General features: G+C 36.1%; 1 protein-coding gene across 1 annotated transcript in view; it reads left to right on the top strand.

The window, feature by feature from the left end:
- Positions 1–20,982, top strand: part of TM9SF2 (transmembrane 9 superfamily member 2) — a gene marked incomplete at its 5' end in the record, with an annotated part of 62,796 nt that overhangs the window by 8,384 nt on the left and 33,430 nt on the right. Inside the window, 8 exon segments of the mRNA XM_084880268.1 lie at positions 4,349–4,416; positions 6,445–6,538; positions 10,562–10,689; positions 13,702–13,831; positions 15,061–15,185; positions 16,089–16,200; positions 18,204–18,283; positions 18,866–18,974. Of these exon segments, the coding sequence (XP_084736394.1) occupies positions 4,349–4,416; positions 6,445–6,538; positions 10,562–10,689; positions 13,702–13,831; positions 15,061–15,185; positions 16,089–16,200; positions 18,204–18,283; positions 18,866–18,974 (846 nt within the window).

Here is a 20,982-nt window from a genome sequence, read left to right as displayed (position 1 = left end):
GAGGAAGAACCTTAGCATCTAGGAGATCAGCTCTGGGCATTGCTGGTCAAGTAACTCCTAGCTCGTGAGTACCCATTCATGTGTTCCACCATTTTTATTGTCTGATGGCAGATTTCCCTTCAGAATTTTTGCCACTGTAAATACTTCTTTGGAGTTTAACAGTGGAAGCTTTTCTAGTTGTTCTTTTTTTGTGCCTCTGCCTTGGTATATTATACCCTTTTATCACTAGTCACTTGCTTTGATCCGTGTACAAAGTCAAATTTCTTCACTGAGATTTCTTTCTACCTTGGAAACCAATTATAGGTGTGGGGTGGGGCAAATGTGATGGCAGTCAGGTAAGATGTAATAAAAACCGAAACAAAGGAACAAAGAAATATAAAAATGCAGTTTGTGGCATGGCCTTATGTGTCTTACGTAAGGCAATAAAATAGATGTAGTTGTGACCAAAGCTGGGATCAAATGTAAAATGGATATATTAGGTCTGGAAATAAAATTGTACATTTGGAAGAAGGATTTAAAAGAGACCATAGATCTCTAAATTAAATTAAACTATTTCCATTAAAAAGTTTTTATGGTTGATTGTAATCAGTCTTTCTGAGTATTTCTTTAGAACTTTCAGTCTTAATTTAGGTGTTATCTGTAACTTCCTTAAAATGTTTAATGTAACAACTTTTCATGCTTGTAATAACTTCATTTAGGACATTTTGAAAGCAGGAGTGAAGTAATTAAGTACCCAGTAAGGCTCTTTTAAGTTGTGTCAGTAATATTTTGGAGTTGGCACTCTCTATTTAGAGCAAATTTCCAGAAGGAGAGGCACTTGATTAACTTTTGGATGAGGAAAAAAGAAGTTTAGAGAGGAAAGTAACCTTAAAATTATTCAAATATTGTCCTCTCATAGTACATTGCTATTTTAATGATAAGAAAATTAAATCCTATAGTGATTCCATGAGTGCCCCCAAGAACATATAAATAGCTTTGTCACTTTTTCTTTTACTTTCTTTAGTGTATGCCTTGTTTCCCTATCTGAAGGCAAGTATTGATGTATTTCCTATTATATTACAGTATCTAGTTTAGGACATTGTATTAAATGTGTTGATTGAATGAATTTCTTCTGGTTTCTCAGGATTTGTTGTTAATGTTCTTTAGTTTTCACATATATTGCAAATTTTATAATTTCCCCCATTTAATACTTCTTTTGAAGTCATCTTTCCGGCTGCTTGAACATTTTTCCACCCTAAAGTTTAGTTTTTACCTTATTTCTTACTGCTTGATAATGAGACTAAAAGTCTATTTTCAACTTTAAAGCCTTTTCTTTTTTCAACTCTTAATTGTGACAGTTTTCAAAATTCAGAAATGTTGAAAGGATAGTATGATGATGACCTATATATCCACCAAGGCCCCTAGAGTTAACAGCTGTTTATATTTTTCCCTATTTGTTTTATCTATGTGTGCATTTATATTTTAATTCTCATTTGAAGATGTGTTTTCTTTTTTATTGATTTCTAGAGAGAGAAGAAAAGAGGGAGGAGATAGAGACAGACATTGATGTGAGAGAGAAAAACCGATTGGTTGCTTCTTGTCCACGCCCCATCCAGGAATTGAACCTGCAGCCATTTGGTGTTTGGGAAGATGCTCCAACCAATTGAGCCACCTGGCCACGGCTGTATTTATATTTTTTAGGGATGAATGTCATGATGTCTGTAACATACTTTTGCCCTTATCAAAACCACATAAACTCATTAGTGTCTTGTTTTCTTTCTCCTTCCTGTCAGTTTTTAACATTTGCTCTAATGCCATATTACAAGGATCACATTCTTACTACTTTTCAAATTTTCTTGTTTCACTATAAGGATCAATATTTAAAACAGAGTATTATTAAATGTAGTATATTTATAAATGTTGCAAATTGCTCTATTTTATTTAAAAGTATCTTTTTAATTTACATTTCTTAGTGTACTTTAAAGGAGATGATGTTTTTTTTTTTAATATATTTTATTGAGAGGAAGGAAGAGAGATAGAGAGCTAGAAACATTGATGAGAGAGAAACATCGACCAGCTGCCTCTTGCACACCCCCTACCGGGGATGTGCCCGCAACCAAGGTACATGCCCTTGACCGGAATCGAACCTGGGACCTTTCAGTCCACAGACCGATGCCCTACCGCTGAGCCAAACCGGTTTCGGCAGGAGATGATGATTCTTAAATTTTCAGATTTTTACAATTTAAAAAAGGAAGGATGAATGAAAGTGCTATAAAAATAGTCATGATAAACTGAATATCCAAGGTATGTTTTGATTAGTTCACTGAAAAACAGAAAAAGGGTCCATAACTTTGTTTATTTATATATATATCTACACTAAAAAAGAGAAACATGCAAATTGACCATTCCTCTGCTACTCCCACCAGCCAATCAGAGTGAGTATGCAAATTAACCCAACAGAGATGGTGGTTAATTTGCACACACAAGCATGGAGAGCCAAGACTGAACATAGCATACAAGGAAGTCAAGCCCTGCAGAAGGAAGAGAAACTGGAGAAGGGAGGGAGCAAGGCAGTGGAGAACAGAGTGAAGACCTCTGATTTGCTCTGGCTGCAGGAAGCCCTATCCTTGCAGGAAAAGGCCCAAGGAAGACCTATTCTTGCAGGAATCTTCCTGCAAAGGGCCTCTAGAGTGTGTGTGTGTGTGTGTATGCGTGCGCTCATGCATTTGGATTCTGATGTATTGTCATAGCAGTGAAAATTATAATTATTTTGTCATTGTAAGCCATCAGCTGCAATTTGGCCTTCAAAATAATTTATAATTAATGTATTTATGCATGTTGTAATGCTTATTTTTTTTTGCTAAAATGACCAATGATAAGGTCTTGACTGTTTTATGCAGAGACACATTTTTTTTGTGTGTTTGAGATGGTTTTGCCATTGAATTGTAATTTCATTTGAGTATAAATTTAGGAGTTGCTTATGACACTATGTTCAGTACTGTATATAAAGACTAATGTCTTCCATCTTAGAAGATGAGTATTGAATGAACATTTTGGTGGGTAAGCAGTGTAGCTTAGATAGTCCTGATTCTGAATATCATAATTATTTTATTTATTTGTGATGTACTTTATAAACATTAACTCATCAATACCCCACATGAGGTAACTACTGTTATCCCCATTTTGCAAATAAGGAAACTGAAGCACCCATGAGAAAACACATTGTTAAATAACTTGACTGAAGTCACACAAGTAGAATTCGAACCCAGGGAAGCTGGCCTCAGAGTCTGTACTCTTGCCTTTTTGTTGTGCAGCTTTTCCCATGGCAGTATATTATTTGTTTGTTGTACATCAAACATCTTGTCTTGCTTTGGGTTGTTAACAAATATAGAGAATCGGGTGAAAACACTTGTGAATGAGATCAAAATGACAAATGTGGCTTTATGCCATTCCAGAGAGCCTCATGATCACGGACTCCAGGGGCAGCTATAGCGGACTAACTATAAAAATAGCTTGTCCCGAGTAAATAACTCCTTATTAGTTGTTCTTGGTTAGCACACCAATTGCTTACTTGCTTTTTCAACTAAAGAATTTTGTTATGTATAGCAATGAATTCCTGCTAAGAGAGTAGGTATGATGTGTTTTAGGTTCTGTGGAAAAAAGAACCTAAAATACACCTTGGAGGAATTTTTGGAACTTTGATAAGAAGATGTAGCTTTAAATTAGCTCATATTTCCTAGGAAACTGATAATAGCTTTTCTTTCCCTCCCCCACTGTTGAACTTGATCTTGTCTTGTAATTTTCTTTGTTGTTATTACCACGTAGTTCAGCATTCTCAAATTGATCAAAGCAGCCCTCTAAAGTTAGCTCATGTTGTCGTTGTCCATCTTCTGTTTATGATTACACAAGTGCATGGGATTCTATTTCTAGTATAGCTGATCTAGAAATTTCTTACCAACTTGAAAGCATGTCTTGATTGCAATTAGAATGTTTTAAAACATTAAAAAAATAAAAATAATTTTTGTGCTGCAAAATGAAATACTGAGTTTGAAAATCAGGTTTTTAAAAAACTATATTGGTGTGGTAAATGATTTAGTTAAAATATCTTATTTATTTTAAAAAATATTTTTAGAACTTAAAAGGCATTTGGAAAATATTGGCTACATTGCATCTCTAAGGATTATTTTGGTGTAATTATTTTGTTGTATATAAGTCTCACTTAATGAATGGTTTTATAAGAGAATTATTACAGTGGGTTGGTTATAATGAAATTCACATTTTATACATGTCAAATTCTTTTTAAATTCTAAGCATGATTTAAGTTTTTATTCTCAGTTTATATTCTAATTCTGGGTTTTCTTATTTTCAGTCTGACATAGAGCTATTCGTGAACAGGCTTGACTCGGTGGAATCTGTTCTTCCTTATGAGTATACGGCGTAAGTTTTCAGCTTGGTTTTTATATAAAATTTTATGTGACCAAACAGAATTTTGTGCATCTAAAATTTTATTTTCTCCACAGATGTATAGGAAACACATTGTTAAACATATACATATAAATTTACATGCTTTAAAAAATATACAGGGCCTGAAAACATTTTTAAATGGGTAGTCTTGATTATTAAAATGTAAAATGTGTTTTTTATGTCCTGCAATACAATAGACACACCAACTAAAACAAGAGATTTTTTTTTTTCATCTGACTGGACAAAGAGCCATTTTGTTCTCTTTAAGTTTTTTAATAATACCCCCCTCCCATTTTTAAACAAAATCCTGTATGCCACATAATTAGTCCCCAGAAATACTTACTATAATGTCTGCTCCTCCACATTTTTTCTCTGCATATCTTAACTTATATAACCACATTTATACATTTTGAACAAAATAGGTTCATACTATTAACTTGATTTGCACCTTGGTTTTCTCACTGAATCTTTTGTGGGCAACTTTTCATGATAATATAAAACTACCTCAGTATTTTTAGTAGGTGTTTGTTATTCCTTTGTGGAGATTTGTGTTCATTTTTTATTTGTTTCACTAATTTTCTGTTTCTGAATTGGTTGTTTCCATTTTTAAATATTATTAAAATGCTGCATAATACCCTTTATGCATTTGACCACTTTATACCCTATTTGGTGTAAAACATAGTTCTTAAATTTTAGTTGGCTTCTAAATTTCTCTGGTATCTTAAGAGTTTTTTTGGGAAAAAATGTTTACTCTAGGAAAAGATATACATACAAAAAAGTAAGACTATCCTATAAGAATTTATATTCTTAAATATATATGAGAAGAGAGTACAAAATTCATGAATGGATGAACCATAATTTATATTAAACTATTGGAAACTTGAATGCTTTTTCTAGTTCTTGTTTGTTTTATTATATAAACATCTCTCCTTAAATCTTTGTGATTTTATTATATAAACAAACATCTCTCCTAAATCTTTGTGAATATTCTTGGGAAAACTCATTGGATCTCTTAATTTAGTAGATGAAGAGTCTTCATTTTGGGCTTTTTGTTTTTTGATCACCTGAGATTCATCTTCCTCTTGGGGATCTAACTGATTTGTAGCCATCACTGTGCTGGTCTTAAGCACTCCATATCATTCCAGTGTGAACACAGAATTGTCTCTTAGTTGTTGTTGTTGTTTTGTTAATCCTCATCTGAGGATATTTTTCCATTGATTTTTTAGAGAGAGTGGAAGGAAAGGGGAGAGACAAATAGAGAGAAACATCAATGTAAGAGAGAGACGATTGGTTGCCTCCCATAAAGCCCGATGGGGGCCTGGGATGGAGCCTGTAATCGAGGTACATGCCCTCAACTGGAATCGAACCTGGAACCCTTCAATCTGTGGGCCGACACTCTTTCCACTGAGCCAAACTTGTCAGGGCTGTCTCTTAGTTTTTTAATAGCAAAGTTGAAAGTAGGCTGTAATGTTTAAACAAAACTTTATTAAAATCTGGTTAGTTATACACAGGAATACAGCACAGAAAGAAGCTTTCAGCTGACTCCGGTCCCAGAGAGTCTCTGTAGCCATGCTTCTCAGATTTGGGATGTGTTGGTCAGTATATCAGGATGAGGCAGAAACCCAGGGAAAATTGACACATCTTCCTGAAATGTCATTATTAAGTAAAAATTTGGATTAGAAAATTAAAGGATAAGTTATGTAAAATTCACTTGAAGGGTATAAATTATTTTATCATTGGAATAAAAAAATAAATTACAATGTATCAGTTATAAAAATTTTATAATTTAAATCTCATTGGAAGTATTTAAAAATCAAAGCATTCTAAGGTATAATTTTCAGATGTTTGGGGCTTTTTTGTTTTGTGATGATGTGGTACATGAAACTTGGCAGTATGAATATATTTCTTACTCATCTATTAGAAGTGCTGTAATGATCAGCACCCAATCTTTATTTCACTGTTTCCATTTATGTTTAAAAACTTAAATATTCTTTCCTCCAGGTTTGATTTTTGTCAAGCATCTGAAGGAAAACGCCCGTCTGAAAATCTTGGTCAGGTGTTATTTGGGGAAAGAATTGAACCTTCACCATATAAGGTTTGTATTTAGTTTTATATGTTATTTTTTCCTTACAGAAAATGTTGAAATAACTTGGCTCTCATAACTAAAGAGGAATTTATTTCTCTTTTGCATATAGAAATAGTTTCTTGTGTTGTTATTTTTTAAATATTTTTTTTATAGATTTCAGAGAAGAAGGGAGAGGGAGAAAGAGCTAGAAACATCAATAATGAGATATAATAATTGATCGCCTGCCTCCTGCATGCCCCCAACTAGAAGTTGAGCCTGCAACCCGGGCATATGCCCTGACAGGAAATTGAACCATGACCTCCTGGTTCATAGGTCAACGCTCAACAACTGAGCCATGCCAGCTGGGCAGAAATATGTAATTTCTTAAAGTTTCAGTTTAGAAGGATCCCTCCCCTTCTCACAATATGTCATGGATAAATTCGTCTTAACAAGCATTGTTCTTTAGTGCTCAGACCCCTGCCTCACCTTACAAAGGGACCTGGAGCCTAGCCTTCAGTCATGAAAAGTAACCCCCAGCTGCTCCACATCTCCTCCTCTTCGGGCGCAAAGACAGCAGGGCTTTGACTCCTTCATTGGGGTTTTGGGAAGCTAGCCTTTCTGTTTTGACCATGGAAAGTATATTTGGAACATCTTTGATATATTTTTAGGGCATTAGTTAAAGCAACCTATGCACAATAAGATATTCTCTTCAGGATACATACTCATCATCACCCATCATCTACCTTTTAAATTTAGCATCTTTTAAGTCTATTATCCTTCTATATTGCTCAGTCCTGTGTTTATTTTACATCTGTTCTCCTGCTGCACAAAAAATAATGGTTTCTCTTGTTAAGAAAAATTAAGCTAGTTTATAATAATAATGTATCACCATATACTAGTAAAAAAAAAACCAAAAAACAGTACAGAAGAATATAAAATGAAAACTAAATCTCTTCCAGTTTCACATCAGTTTCTTGGTTAATCTTTCCTGACATTTTATACACAGACAAGCATATATAAATAAACTTAGATATGTTTTAACATATTCTACACAGTGCATTTTTTCTTTAACTCTCTATCTTGGTCATTTGAGCACTTCTTTTATTTTTTATTTATTAGTGACCTGGTGCACGGATTCGTGCACATTGAAAAGAAATGAATTAGAAGAAATATTTTAATATCACCCTTTTTTTTTTAATAATAGAAGTGTCAACCAAATTCACAATCGACAATGACAGATTGATACACACGCATGCAATTGGCTTTATATATATCACATATGCGCTAGTCAACTTAGCCTTTTATAGATATAGAACAAACTTACTTAATTAGACCTGCTTTCTGATTTAGCTACCGTAAACTCTTTTCAGCCCAGTGAAGCACCCCAACTTCTCTTTCAGGTAATTGTTAGCAACACAGCAGTAAATATCAACATGAAGCAGATTATTATTGTTGATCACACAGGGAGAACAAAATAGACCTTTTCAATGGACCTTTGCAGTCTGAAAACTCAGGTCTTTCACTAGTGGAAAACTTCATTGAATTGTATTTTTGACTATTTCCTTCATTTTATCTGTTCTCTGTCTGGAACTTGTGTTTTTTAGATTTTGAACCTCTGGGGTTGGTTCTCTAATTTTTTTATATTTTTCTTTCTGACCTTCCATTTCTGCCTGTATTCTATTTTCGGGGGACCAGGCCTGCAGGGGAGGGCGGTTAGGGGCAACCAGGCCAGTAGGGGAGTGCAGTTGAGGGCGACCAGGCCAGCAGGGAAGGGCAGTTAGGGGCGACCTAACCAGCAGAGGAGGGCAGTTGGGGGTGACCGGGTTGGCAGGCGAGAGCATTTAGGGGTGACCTGGCCAGCAGGGAAGAGCCTCTAGTCAATGATAAGATTGAATCATTGATCAGCTACCTCCTGCATGACCCCTACTGGAGTTTCAGACCTCAACCCAGGCATGTGCCCTGACCAGGAATCAAACCAGGAACCTCTTGGTTCATGGGTCAATGCTCAACCACTGATCCACACTGGCCAGGCAAGAGATCGGTTTTTTTCCAAGCCAGCCATAAATGTATTGACCTATATTTTTCAGTATTGATTTCAGTATTGGTTCTTTGTCCTTTATTTTCAATGAATTTTACTTTAAAAGTAATGGTAACTACCAGCAACAAAACAAAACCCCAAATCTGTTTTGCCATTTTTTACCAGTGATTTTTAGTGGAGGTCAGAAGAACAGCAGTGTAAGACATTGTGTGTGTGATGTGAAGCTGGAGCCACACTTCATAGGGTCATAAACTCAAAATCTCACCATTCATATTCACTCATTTACTAGTTAACACATCTGTTGAATGCCTTTCATGTGCCAGGCATTGTAGTATGTGTAGGATATAGCAATGAACAAGACGAAAATCTCTGTCCTGGTGGATTTTATATTCTGATAGTAAAAAAGAAGAAACAAAATGATTACTAACCCTTTGCACTCCGAACCATTCTGGACATTGGCTACCAGCTACTCGACGCTACTTTGCGGCGGACACGTGCGTTGAATTAACTCAATTCCCCATAATCACTAATTAACTGCAATGTCCCCCCTGAGAGGGGACATCCGAGTGATATGCTAGAATTCCGATGTCCCCTGAGAGGGGACAGCGGAGTGCAAAGGGCTAAAATATATAATAATATATAGTGTATAAATTGCTCATGTATAATCTATTGAAAACAAATAAGAGAATTTGTAATTTTAAACAGGACAGGGAAAGTCTCACTAAGAAGGTGACATTTGAGCAAAAGATATTTGAGGCAAGTAGGACAGTGAATATCTGATGGCAAGATGTTTTAGGTAAAGAGAGAAGCAAATGAAATGTTCCCAAGATGTTGTGCTTGCCTGGTGTGTTCAAGGTACAGAAAAAAAATTGGTGCAACTCAAGCAGGTGAGCAAGATAGGGAATAGGATATGACAGCAAAGAAGTAACAGGACCACATTATATAGTGACTGATAGGCCACTATAAAGACTGGCTCTACATCTGAGTGAGCTGGTTAGCATTGGAGAGTTTTGAGTCAGCTTAGATTCAATTAAATCAGTAGGATTGCTGTGTTGAGAATGGACCGTGGGTGGGGAGAGAAGCCAGGAGACCCCTTAGAACTCTTGAAGTTACTAAGATATATATATGACCTGATAATGGCTCAGACTATGGAGGTACAGGGAGAAGGGTTATATAGTGATCAGAATCTCAGAAAACGGCTACGGTATATTTTGAAGGTTAGACTCTCAGAATTTGCTGAGGGGTATGGATGGGAATGTCTATGGAAAGAGCAGGTTTGGGGAGGAATGGGGAAGAGTTAGTTTTAGACATGGTAAGTAGGGATGTTGACAGTTGAATATATGTGTCTGGATTATTTCTAGAAAGCCTTCAAATCCATAATTTTCGAAACGTTGTCAGGAGACCTTACTCTGGAGAGACTGATGTTCATTTTCTTCTACATGCAGGGTTTTTTTGTTTGTTTTATTTTGTTTTTGCCTTCTAGGACTTGTTTATATTTAGAAGGTGGATTGATTAAAGTGGCCAAAAATAAAAATAAAAACTGTTACTTATCAAAATAAAAATACATTTTTATTTTTTCTAATTAAAAAAAAAAATTTTTTTATTGATTTTTAGAGAGGAAAAGAGAAGGAAAGAGAGAAACATCAGTGATGAGAGAATCATTGATTGGTTGCCTCCTACCTATCCCACACTGGTGATCGAGCATGCAAGTAAGCATGGGAATCAAACCATGACCTCCTGGATCATAGGTCGCACTCAACCGTTGAGACACATTGGCTGGGCTTATTTTTTCTAATTTTTAAAAAAATTTTAATTGAATTTATTGGAGTGATATTGATTAGATGATAAGTTGGAAAAACAGTAAGAGTGATTTTAAATCTGATTGAGCTATGACAAATTTTAAAATGTTTGTTATTAATATATTAGTGCACTTAATGAGATAAGTACTTTATGATATAGGTGTGAAGGATCTGGATATTTTTACTTAATTTTCTTAACATTTTATTTTAATACAGTTTACATTTAATAAGAAGGAGACCTGTAAGCTTGTTTGTACAAAAACATACCATACAGAGAAAGCTGAAGACAAACAAAAGTTAGAATTCTTGAAAAAAAGCATGCTACTGAATTATCAACATCACTGGTAAGACATGGAGATTTTGGACTTTTGACTTTTTCCTTTTCAAAATGAAACTTGTTTTACTGAATGTATAAATTACTTTATTGACTGGAAAATAAAGCAAATTGATTTCCTTTTTTTGCTATTAGTATTAACATGAAGTAGTGACTTTTTCTTGCAAGACGATTGCTGAGGTTGACAGCTTAATGTATTACCTTTTGTGTTTAGATCACTTTTATATCTAGTACTTGTTTTGGTACATAGAGCATTTCTTTTATTCATATATTAGAGGCCTAATGCACGAAATTCACACAAGAGTAGGCCTTCCTTCCCTTGGCTGCCTACGCTGGCTTCCCTCTGGCACCTGGGACCCGGGCTTCCCTCGCAGCCCTGGCTTCATCTGGAAGGTCATCCGGAAGGACACCCGATCTAATTAGCATATTACACTTTTATTATTATAGATTAGAGGCCTGGTGTGTGAAATTCATGTGGGGAGAGGGGAGCCGGGGGTCCCTCAGCCCAGCCTGCACCCTCTCATAATCAGGGACCCCTCGGAGGATGTTCAACTGCAGGTTTAGGCTCAATCCTGTATCAGGCCTAAACCGGCAGTCAGACATTCCTCTCACAATCCAGGACCACTGGCTCCTTACCATTCTCCTGCTTGCCTGATTGCCCCTAATCCTATATAATAAAAGGCTAATATGCAAATCGACCGAACGGTGGAACCACTGGTCATGGCGACCAGTGGTTCCACCGTTCGGTCGATTTGCATATTAGCCTTTTATTATATAGGATTTTTCTCTACTCAATGCAGGAGCTGCCCCCTGGTGGTCAATGTGCTCCTACAGGGGAAGTGCCACTCAGCCAGAAATCGGGCTCACGGCTGGAGAGTGCAGCGGCAGTGGTGGGAGCCTCTCTCACCTCCGTGGCAGTACTAAAGACCCCTCGGGGTCCCAGATTACAAGAGGTTGCAGGCCAGGCTGAGGACCTCCCCTCCCCCCTGTCCCTAGTACATGAATGTCATGCACCAGGCCTCTAGTATTAAATAAAAAGTAAAGAGTCTTCTATCACCCTTAGCTTCTTTAATAGTGAGAGGTAGCACTATTGTTTCTTATGTATGCTTCCAGGTTTTCTATACATATGCAGGTATATGAAAGGGTGTGTACATTTAAAAAATAACACAACCAAAATATTATACACATTATTTTGCAACTTGCTCATTTCATTTAAGAAAATGCATTTTTCCATGTAAAACATGTCTATGGATCTGTACCTCATTCGTGTCATAGCTCAGTTTCACAGAGCGTCCAGTGGTGAGCTTCAAGGGGGCAGCAGCAAGCTTCGAGGAGCAGTCAAGGAGTCTGGGGAGCCTCCCAGAGCAGTTAAGGGGCCACAAGCATCGTGGAGCATCCGGGGTGGGGAGCTTCACATAGCGTCACAGGGCAGGGGAGGCCAGGCTAAGCCTAGGGACCCTAATCACACACGATTTTGTGCTTGTTGATAGTATGTATATATATCTGTATCAACCAAACAACTAGTCCACCGGTCGCTATGACGTGCACTTAACACAGGAGTTGCCTTCTGGTGGTCGTTGTACTCCCACAGCCAACCTCCAGTAGCCTCCTTAGCTGGTTAACCACCTTTGGTCTCTCCTCACGACCAGCCAACCTCCCGTGGTCCCCTATCCATCCAAGTGGCCGCCCCAATGGCCTGGATTGGAACCTCCCATGGTCCCTCCCCCCAGCTGGCCAATCTCCTGTGGCCCCTCCCCCTGGCCAACCTTCTGCCACCCTGATTGGCTCCAATCACCAGCCAGGCTGAGGTACCCCACCCATGCATGAATTTGTGCACCAATACGTGCACCGAGCCTCTAGTATTTAATACGTTGGTAGTATATGTTCATTGATTGAACTTCATCCTCTAAAAAATTACGGCAATTAACTGATTATTTAGGCCTTCAGAAAAATCTGAATTATTTATAAGCATTGCTTTCAGGCTTCTAATATTTTATAGTGTGTGGTTTTGTGTGTGTGTGTGTGTGTTGTTTTTTGTGTGTGTGTGTTTTTTTTTTGTTTGTTTTTGTGTGTGTGTGTGTGGGTGTGTGTTTTCATGGAAACAACTAGCCTGCTGGTTATAATAAGCAATTTAATAGTATAGGTGATTCTAAAACTTGGTACATTGGGTACTATTAAATAGCATTTAAATGTGACCAGACATGTTTTATTAGATCATTAATGTTCACCTTGGGGGAAATATAAAATCATAATTTTATTTCCTAAGGCATACATTAATTAACAAATAAAACATGCCCTGGAGTGTTGTCTTATGACTGTAATACAGCTAGTATATTTTCAGTAATTTTTTTTATTTGTATCCTGCAGTGTGCTCTGGGCATAGGGGACCACATGCTCGGACTAATGTAGTTAGTTACGCAATGCTACAGAACTTTACTCTTTATTTTTATTATTTCTGTTTAAAAAGTTCTTTTTTCACTATAGAACTTGAAAGATATGTTTCTGTAGTTTTATTGCAGCATTTCTTTTAGACATAAGTTGGATTTACACAGTTTTAGAAATACTATATTTTTCACTTTTCCACCTGGCCCGTAAGTTAAATATTTTCCCATATCTTGCAATTATATTCTTTTCCTTTTTATTGAATTGCTTGACAATTAAAAGACATTTGCTTCTATTCTGTTCCATAAATTTTTCCTGAGGAACTAGATATATTGCTTTGCATCTATTTAGTAAGCTTGTAAGTGTTCTGCTAAAAGACCATTATACTTAGGTGTCTAAATAAAGATATTGTTAAATTAGCAATTGCAGTAAATCAATTAATTAAACTTCCTCTCCTATGTACATTTATAGTTTCTACTATAAATTTTTTTTCTTCACTATAGTATATCAAATATTGGCATAATGCTATTACTTATGAAATATCACATTTCATTAACTTTTATGAAGTGATGACATATTTGAGCAGTAATTCTTAGTTATTTTTAGTTATTACTAACTTGATTTTTATTTCTATGTGTAGGATTGTGGATAATATGCCAGTAACATGGTGTTATGATGTCGAAGATGGTCAGAAGTACTGTAATCCTGGATTTCCTATTGGCTGTTACATTACAGATAAAGGCCGTGCTAAAGATGCCTGTGTTATTAATGTAAGTTTGTAATAAAAACGCTATGTTTCTTTTTAAAATATGCTTTTATTGATTTCAGAGAGAAGAAGGGACACACACACACACACACTCATCAGTGAGAGAAACTTCGATGCACTGCCTCCTGCACACCCCTTACTGGGGATTGAACCCAAAACCCAGACATGTGCCCTGACCACAAATCGAACCAGCGACCTCCTGGTGCATGGAACAAAGCTCAACCAGCTGAGCCACATCACCTGGGCTCTATGCTTCTTTTTAAAATATGGTTTTTGGTAGAAAGATTCATTCTTTACCCAGACCTAATTGATATACTCATCAAATGAGTGCAGTTCAGATGTTCTGAATTATAACTCCTTAGATCTTAAATCAAAGTCAAATTAACAGTGTATAAATTTAACTCGAACAAAAATCAGATTTAGTTCAACATTTACTTTACTTAGAGAGTGTTATGTGCAAAGGGCTAGGACTTTTTTTGTCCTGATTCTGTTAAAAGTTAGATTCATAAATCTTATATATAAAAATATATAGATAATGTAGTGCCAAAAAGATCTTAATGTAAATCCATGAAATTTGTATTGCAAATTTAAGTCCATGTGTTGCAAAAGTTTGCTTTCACACTTTTTTAAAAGATATCTGTCTTTGAGGTCATAATAAAGTGAAGACATTAATATTGAAAGTAATTAAAATTATTGGGGATGTATATTAAATTAAATTTTGTATAATCAAGTCACCCTGATTTAATCTCTTAATGAATATGACTTGTTAGAAGTTAACATGAGCTTGGTCATGAAACTGGTTGTATCAGTGAACACTTTAGTGAGAATTGACCAGAGACCCTGGAATTATTTAGGTTACTAGTTTAGACTGAACTTATAAACTTCCATGGAGGAAAAGTGTTAAAATGTTTAAGTTTTAGCACACTTAAAATATAATATTTTAAAATTTATTTTGTAAGTTATATTGTGAAAACCTAGACAATATTAGATGCATTCTTTATAACAAGCTCTTATTAAGTTTTATGTAAGAATTAAAACATTAAAGAAATGTAATTTGTACCTCTGCCAATTAGTTTGGCTTATAACGAGTTTAAGCTTAAAACTGAAATATTTTTATGGGGAAGGATTCATATCCTGCCTAAGCTTAAATGTTCCTATTTATTTTGACTAATTTTTATGTTTTAACTCTTATATAGCCAGTTTCTACCTTTAATTTTAAATTCTGTTCCACAGTCAGATTTCCATGAAAGAGATACATTTTACATCTTCAACCACGTTGACATAAAAATACACTACCATGTTGTTGAAACTGGGTCCATGGGAGCAAGATTAGTGGCTGCTAAACTTGAACCAAGAAGGTAACTATATAAACATTAAAAGTAATTAAATATAAGTGAAATTTAGACACAAAGAATAAATATTTCAGGCCTTATTAACTTCTTCCTTATTCTAGCATATAATCTGGCATTTCAGGATTGATTTTACTAAACTCCCTTTGATGTGATTTGTTACTGAGTTCTGGGGGGTTTTATTTATTTATTTTTTGTCAGTGGTCAAGTGGTCAAGCCAAAGTGCCTTTTTGTTTTGTTTTTAAGTCAGGAAGTTTTGACTTTTCCATGTCAGGCTGGAATGGAAAGTGTGAGGTGTTTGGAACAGAGTTCCCTTTACAATGGAAAAGCATTGCTTCAGATATTTGCAGCTTAAACAAATTTCTCATCAGAGGCCTAGATGAGCTGATTAGTGCTGTCATTTTGAAAGTCTCCATGCAGTGTTAGATGCCAGTATATGACAAGTCATTAAAAGGACATCTCTTTAGCTTGTCAATTTTTTAGTGTTAAAGTACCTATTAGTTATTTGTGAGGTCTTTTTGATCGAGTATTCCATTTTTTCCAGGAACATCCCCACCACCACCAATTGAATTAGCCATTTTCACTGGCGGTAAAGAAATGCACCCCATAATAAGATGGCAGTTAATTTAAACTCCCTCAATGTTTGTTTGTTTGTTTGTTTAAGATTATTAAATATTTTTCACGTATAGTGTTTTCAAAAGTTTGTTCCTAGTTTTGAGCAATAATTTGTATCCATTCTTCTAACTAAGCCCATTATCTGAGTGAAGTAATTGTTTTATACTATTAAATGTGACATAAATAATTTCATGTTTGATTTTCAGCATTGTGAAATATTTACAAAATCTGTAACCTTTACCTAATTTTTTGAAACTGTACTTTATCAGCATCTTTCCAAAATGTTTCTTCCCACAGTTTCAAACATACCAATGTAGATAAACCAGACTGCATTAAAACCCCCATGGATATAAGTAACAAGGCCTCTGGGGAGATCAAAATTGCCTATACTTACTCTGTTAGCTTCAAGGTGAGTTTGCTTTTATTTTTAATGTAACTCAGAAATTGATTTTAAATTCATACTACTTATACTAATTAAAATATTAATGATTAAGCTTATCAATTATATTAGCTTTTAATGAGCTGATTTTTGGAATTGTTTATCAGTGCACCAGGCAATATAATCACACTCAAAACTAAGTCTTCATTTTTTTAAAAATTTCTTTATTGATTAAGGTATCACATATTTGTTCTCAACCCACTATTCCAATCCCTCCCCCCCCCCCCCCCCCACTCATGCACCCACTCCCCTATTGTCCTTACCACTGGTTAGGCTCATATGTATGCACATAAGTCCTTTGGTTGATCTCTCCCTTAAGTCTTCATTTGAATGAGAAGCATAGCAACTTGGAGAATGAGTCCTATTAAGTAAGCCATAAGAGAAACTATGCAGGCCATAAGGGAGTGGCAAGAAATATTCAAAGTGATGAATAGCAAGAACCTACAACCAAGATTACTGTATCCAGCAAAGTTATCATTCAAAATTGAAGGTCAGATAAGAAAAAGTTAAAGGTGTTCATCACCACCAAATCAGTATTATATGAAATGCTGAAAGGTACTCTTTAAGAAGAGGAAGAAGAAAAAAGATAAAAATTATGATCAACAAATACATATATATCAACAAGTGAATCTAAAAATCAAGTGAATTAAAAATCTGAGGAACAAAATAAACTGGTGAATATAATAGAATCAGGGGCAAAGAAAGGGAGTGGATTGATAATTATAAAGGGGAAAGGGGTGTGGGGGGTGCAAGAAGAGACTGGATTAAAATCGCACTCCTATGGATGAGGACAATGGGGGGAGGTAAGGGCAGAGGGAAGGGTGGGAATTGGGTGGAAGGGAGCTATGGGGGGTCGGGGGAGGAGAAGCAATTGTAATAATCTGAGCAATAAAAATTTATTTTTTTAAAAAGGAGTTACATATAAGGCAAAAGGTAGAAAATAGGCTTAGAAGTTGGTATGAAATTGTCAAAGATATATGCTACAAGCATTTGGGAAAAACACCATTTTTAAATCTGGGTTTGAGTATATAAAAGGCTAATATGCAAAGTGGCCCCTTAAGAGTTTGACTGAAGACTGGGAGTTCAATTGCTCACTATGATGTGCATTGACCACCAGGGTGTGGCTTGGAATTAAGGAAGGCCCCAACCAGCAGCTGGCAGCCAGTGAAGAGAGGCCCTGGCCAGCAGCCAAAGGCCCCTGAACACAGGCCAGGCCTAGGACCCTACCCATGCATGTATTTCGTGCACTGGACCACTTAAATTAAAAATTTCCTGATGGTAGATGATCTAAATAGATTCATAGGGAATTCAAGGGGGAGTGTTTTAATTAATGGAGAAGTTTTTTAGGAGGAAAGTAAATGTTTATTTTATGAGGATCTTCGGCAGTATTCCACGCCTATTTTTAATAAACTGTTTTGGCAATTCAGTTTAGTTGTGACATTTACTATCCCCATATGGTGTGTAACTTTGTAAGCCTAGTATAATAAACAGTATATATTTCTTTCTAAGTATTAAGAGCTCCGTGTGGGTGACACCTGCCAGATGTTCAGTGTCCCTAGATTATAATTTGGTCTACTTAAGTGTCGTATAGGCGTAGATAGATGGTGTCATAGCAAATAAGTTATTCCACTCAATTTTCTGAAAAAGTTAAATATAGCCCTAAATTTTAATATCTAAAATACACCCTTATTATTTAAAATTTAAAGCAAGATTTTGAAAAAGTACAAGTAAGTAGGTACTTGTAGGAACTTTTATTATTTTTTGTTTACTATTTAATCTCATCCTGATTTTCCTGAGACTTCAGTAAATTGAAACTCCCTGAATCTCATGACTAACCCAAATTATGATAATAAGAAATTGCATTTGTTGATTGAATGGAAGGTCAAGCTGAGAATGGAAATTTGGGGATTCTTAATATATTTTGTCAACAAATGCTTATTTAAAGAGTTTTATTTTGTTTTTAATCCCTATAGGAAGATAAAGAGATCAGGTGGGCATCTAGATGGGACTATATTCTGGAATCTATGCCTCATACCCACATTCAGTGGTTTAGGTAAGACTATAATTAATCTGCTTTCTGTTCTATACTTATTCTATTCTTTGTCCCTTTAAACATCTGATTCACTCAAATTCTCCTCAGCTATTCAAAAGTCTGACCTTTTAAATCAGAGATGGGTTCAGTCCTGGATTTAAGTTACTGGTTATGAGTCAGACCAGGTCACTTCATTTTTCAGAGTCCATTTTTTTATCTAGAAGTAGCTGCCTCATGGGACTGTTCTGAGGGTTAAAGGAAATAATGAAACAGCATTTGAGCACCTTACCTGGAAAGGAAGAGTGCTCAATAAACAAGCTACTGCTATTGTTATGACTATTCTCTCTTAAAAGAGTGACTCAAAACTTTTATCTGGAAAACTGTTCATGTCTAGAAAACTGTTCATGGTACTATTATTGGACAAAGTTATGTATACACTGGAAGGACACATAGCAGAATACAGTTCATGAAATTTATTGAATTTTAGGTAAAATTCTTATTTTGAAAAATACTGTATTAATGTTATTTAATTAACAACTTAAAAAGGAGTTTCACTGTTGCTAAGATTAAGATACAGGTTAATCCTGACGTGTATTTCTACAGCATTATGAATTCCCTGGTCATTGTCCTCTTCTTGTCTGGAATGGTTGCTATGATTATGCTACGGACACTGCATAAAGATATTGCCAGATATAATCAGATGGATTCTACGGTGAGTGAAACATTTGAACCGTTCTTCTGTTCCAAGAAATGTCTTTCTATTTTCTTTGAAAAGGTTTGATTTTTAAAAAAATTTTCAATTACAGTTTTTATTCAGTATTGTTTTGTATTAATTTCAGGTGATCAGAATAGTGGCTCAACAATTACGTATTTTGCAAAATGGTTCCCCCAATATGGAAAGGTTTTAAATAATAACTAGGCAGAATGTGCAAAAGCGCGGCCCTACCCACCTGTGCGCACCTCAGCCATCCAGCCTTGACACCCTAACCTCTCCACCCAGAGCTCTAGTGCTCCTGGCCCCGCTCCCCACCCCTCAGGCCTTTTCTGGCTGCTTTGAGCCCCGCCCTCAGTCCCGCCTCCTCCAGGCGCCTCCCGCTTCAGCCCCGTCATGGCCCCAGAGGAGAGCATGGAAGCCTCCCACCTGCTGCGGAGTTTCAAGCACTGCTTCCCCTGGCAGGTGGGCAGCGGGTGCCCTGAGTGTGAGCAGTGGGTGGCGAAGAACTGATAAGGAGGGCGCTATGGGCTCTCTCCTCCGCCCCCTCACCCCCCCACAGGATGGTCCACCTTCTTGGGGCACCTCCCCCCTTCTGCCCCCTCTCTGGAGCAATGTGGCAGCTCCACCCTGCCTTGCACGCAGCCTCCTGCTGAACAGTCGTTATGGCATGGGGGCATCACAACCATTAGCATATTATCTCTCAATTATATAGGATTCTTCTCAAAAGTTACCCTGAATTCACATTTTCAAATAAGAAAATCATGGTTAAGAATTTGACATTTTCTAGAAAGTCACTCACCACAGCATAGAGAACTGAACTGTTCACAGCCTCATCTGTGTCAGTATTTTGGTGCAGAATGTAGGTGCACAGCTGGTTCTGTCCTCTTTTTCACTTATATGCTGTCAGGTCTGTCAGTTATTCCATCCCCAGCATACACTCAGTGTGTGAAACAGCAAAGTTGAATGAAATAACTCCCAAGAAATTTTTATTTGTGCGCATATTAAATTTTTAAAAATTTATTTTAATTGAACCTTTATCATTTCTACCTTTTGGTATATTCAAAGTAACTTACTGTCCCATCCTCATTTATTCTCAATTTAAGTTGCATAATGTTATATATTTTATAGCTTTTCATTTATAACAGCTATTTAACAAAATTTCCATAAGAACCACAATGACTTGTCATAAATACAAAAAACTCAGATTTTTATTGTTTTCTCTTCCCCAGCCTCTTAACCTTCCCTCTTAACCTTTCTGTCGTCTTCTAATTAGAAAAGAACATGTTAAGGTTTATAAGCTTTTTAGCACTTCTATTCTATAATCCTTTCTCATGATTTTTTATTGTTTTATTACTTATTTTATTAAAATAATTTCAAGATACTTTGTTCATGATTGGCATTTCCAAATAATCATTAAGTTAGTGGCATTTTCTTAATTTAATCAGAGGTGTGCCATGGGGCAAGGGTCAGGGCAACCCTCCTTCCATTCTTGCTACCATTTTCCTACCTCCAGTTTCTTGTTGTAGCAGTCAGAGCAAATCTGTTCAAACATAAGTCAGATCATTTACTCCTGATCACAACCCTTTAGTGGCTTTCCATTTTACTCAGAGTGAAAGCCAGAGTCGTGCAATAATCTGGAAGGATAATTGCTTTTCTTTATACCTCAAATGTTCATCCCTCAAATATTTACATGTCTGGCTCCCCTACCTCCTTCAAGTCTTTACTGAAACATGATCTTCCCATGTTCTCCTCCCCACATACATATCCATACTTCCTGACTTTTTTCTATAGCACTTCCACCATCTAATGTACTATGTATTTTGTTTACTTATTGTCTATCTTCCCAATGAGAACACATACTCATGAAAACAGGGATTTTTCTGTTATACTCACTGTAGTATCACTGGTGTTTTGAACAGTTCAGAGCATATAATTGGTGCTGAATAAATATTTGTTGAATAAATGAATAAACTAGTCAGTCCTTTCTGTATCACATTTGTTGGCA

The sequence above is a fragment of the Pipistrellus hanaki genome (assembly GCF_964339955.1).
Source record: "Pipistrellus hanaki genome assembly, chromosome: 3".
NCBI classification, from domain to species: Eukaryota; Metazoa; Chordata; class Mammalia; order Chiroptera; family Vespertilionidae; genus Pipistrellus; species Pipistrellus hanaki.
The sequence above is the reverse complement of the archived record's forward strand: the minus strand, read 5'-3'. Positions and strand labels throughout refer to the sequence as shown.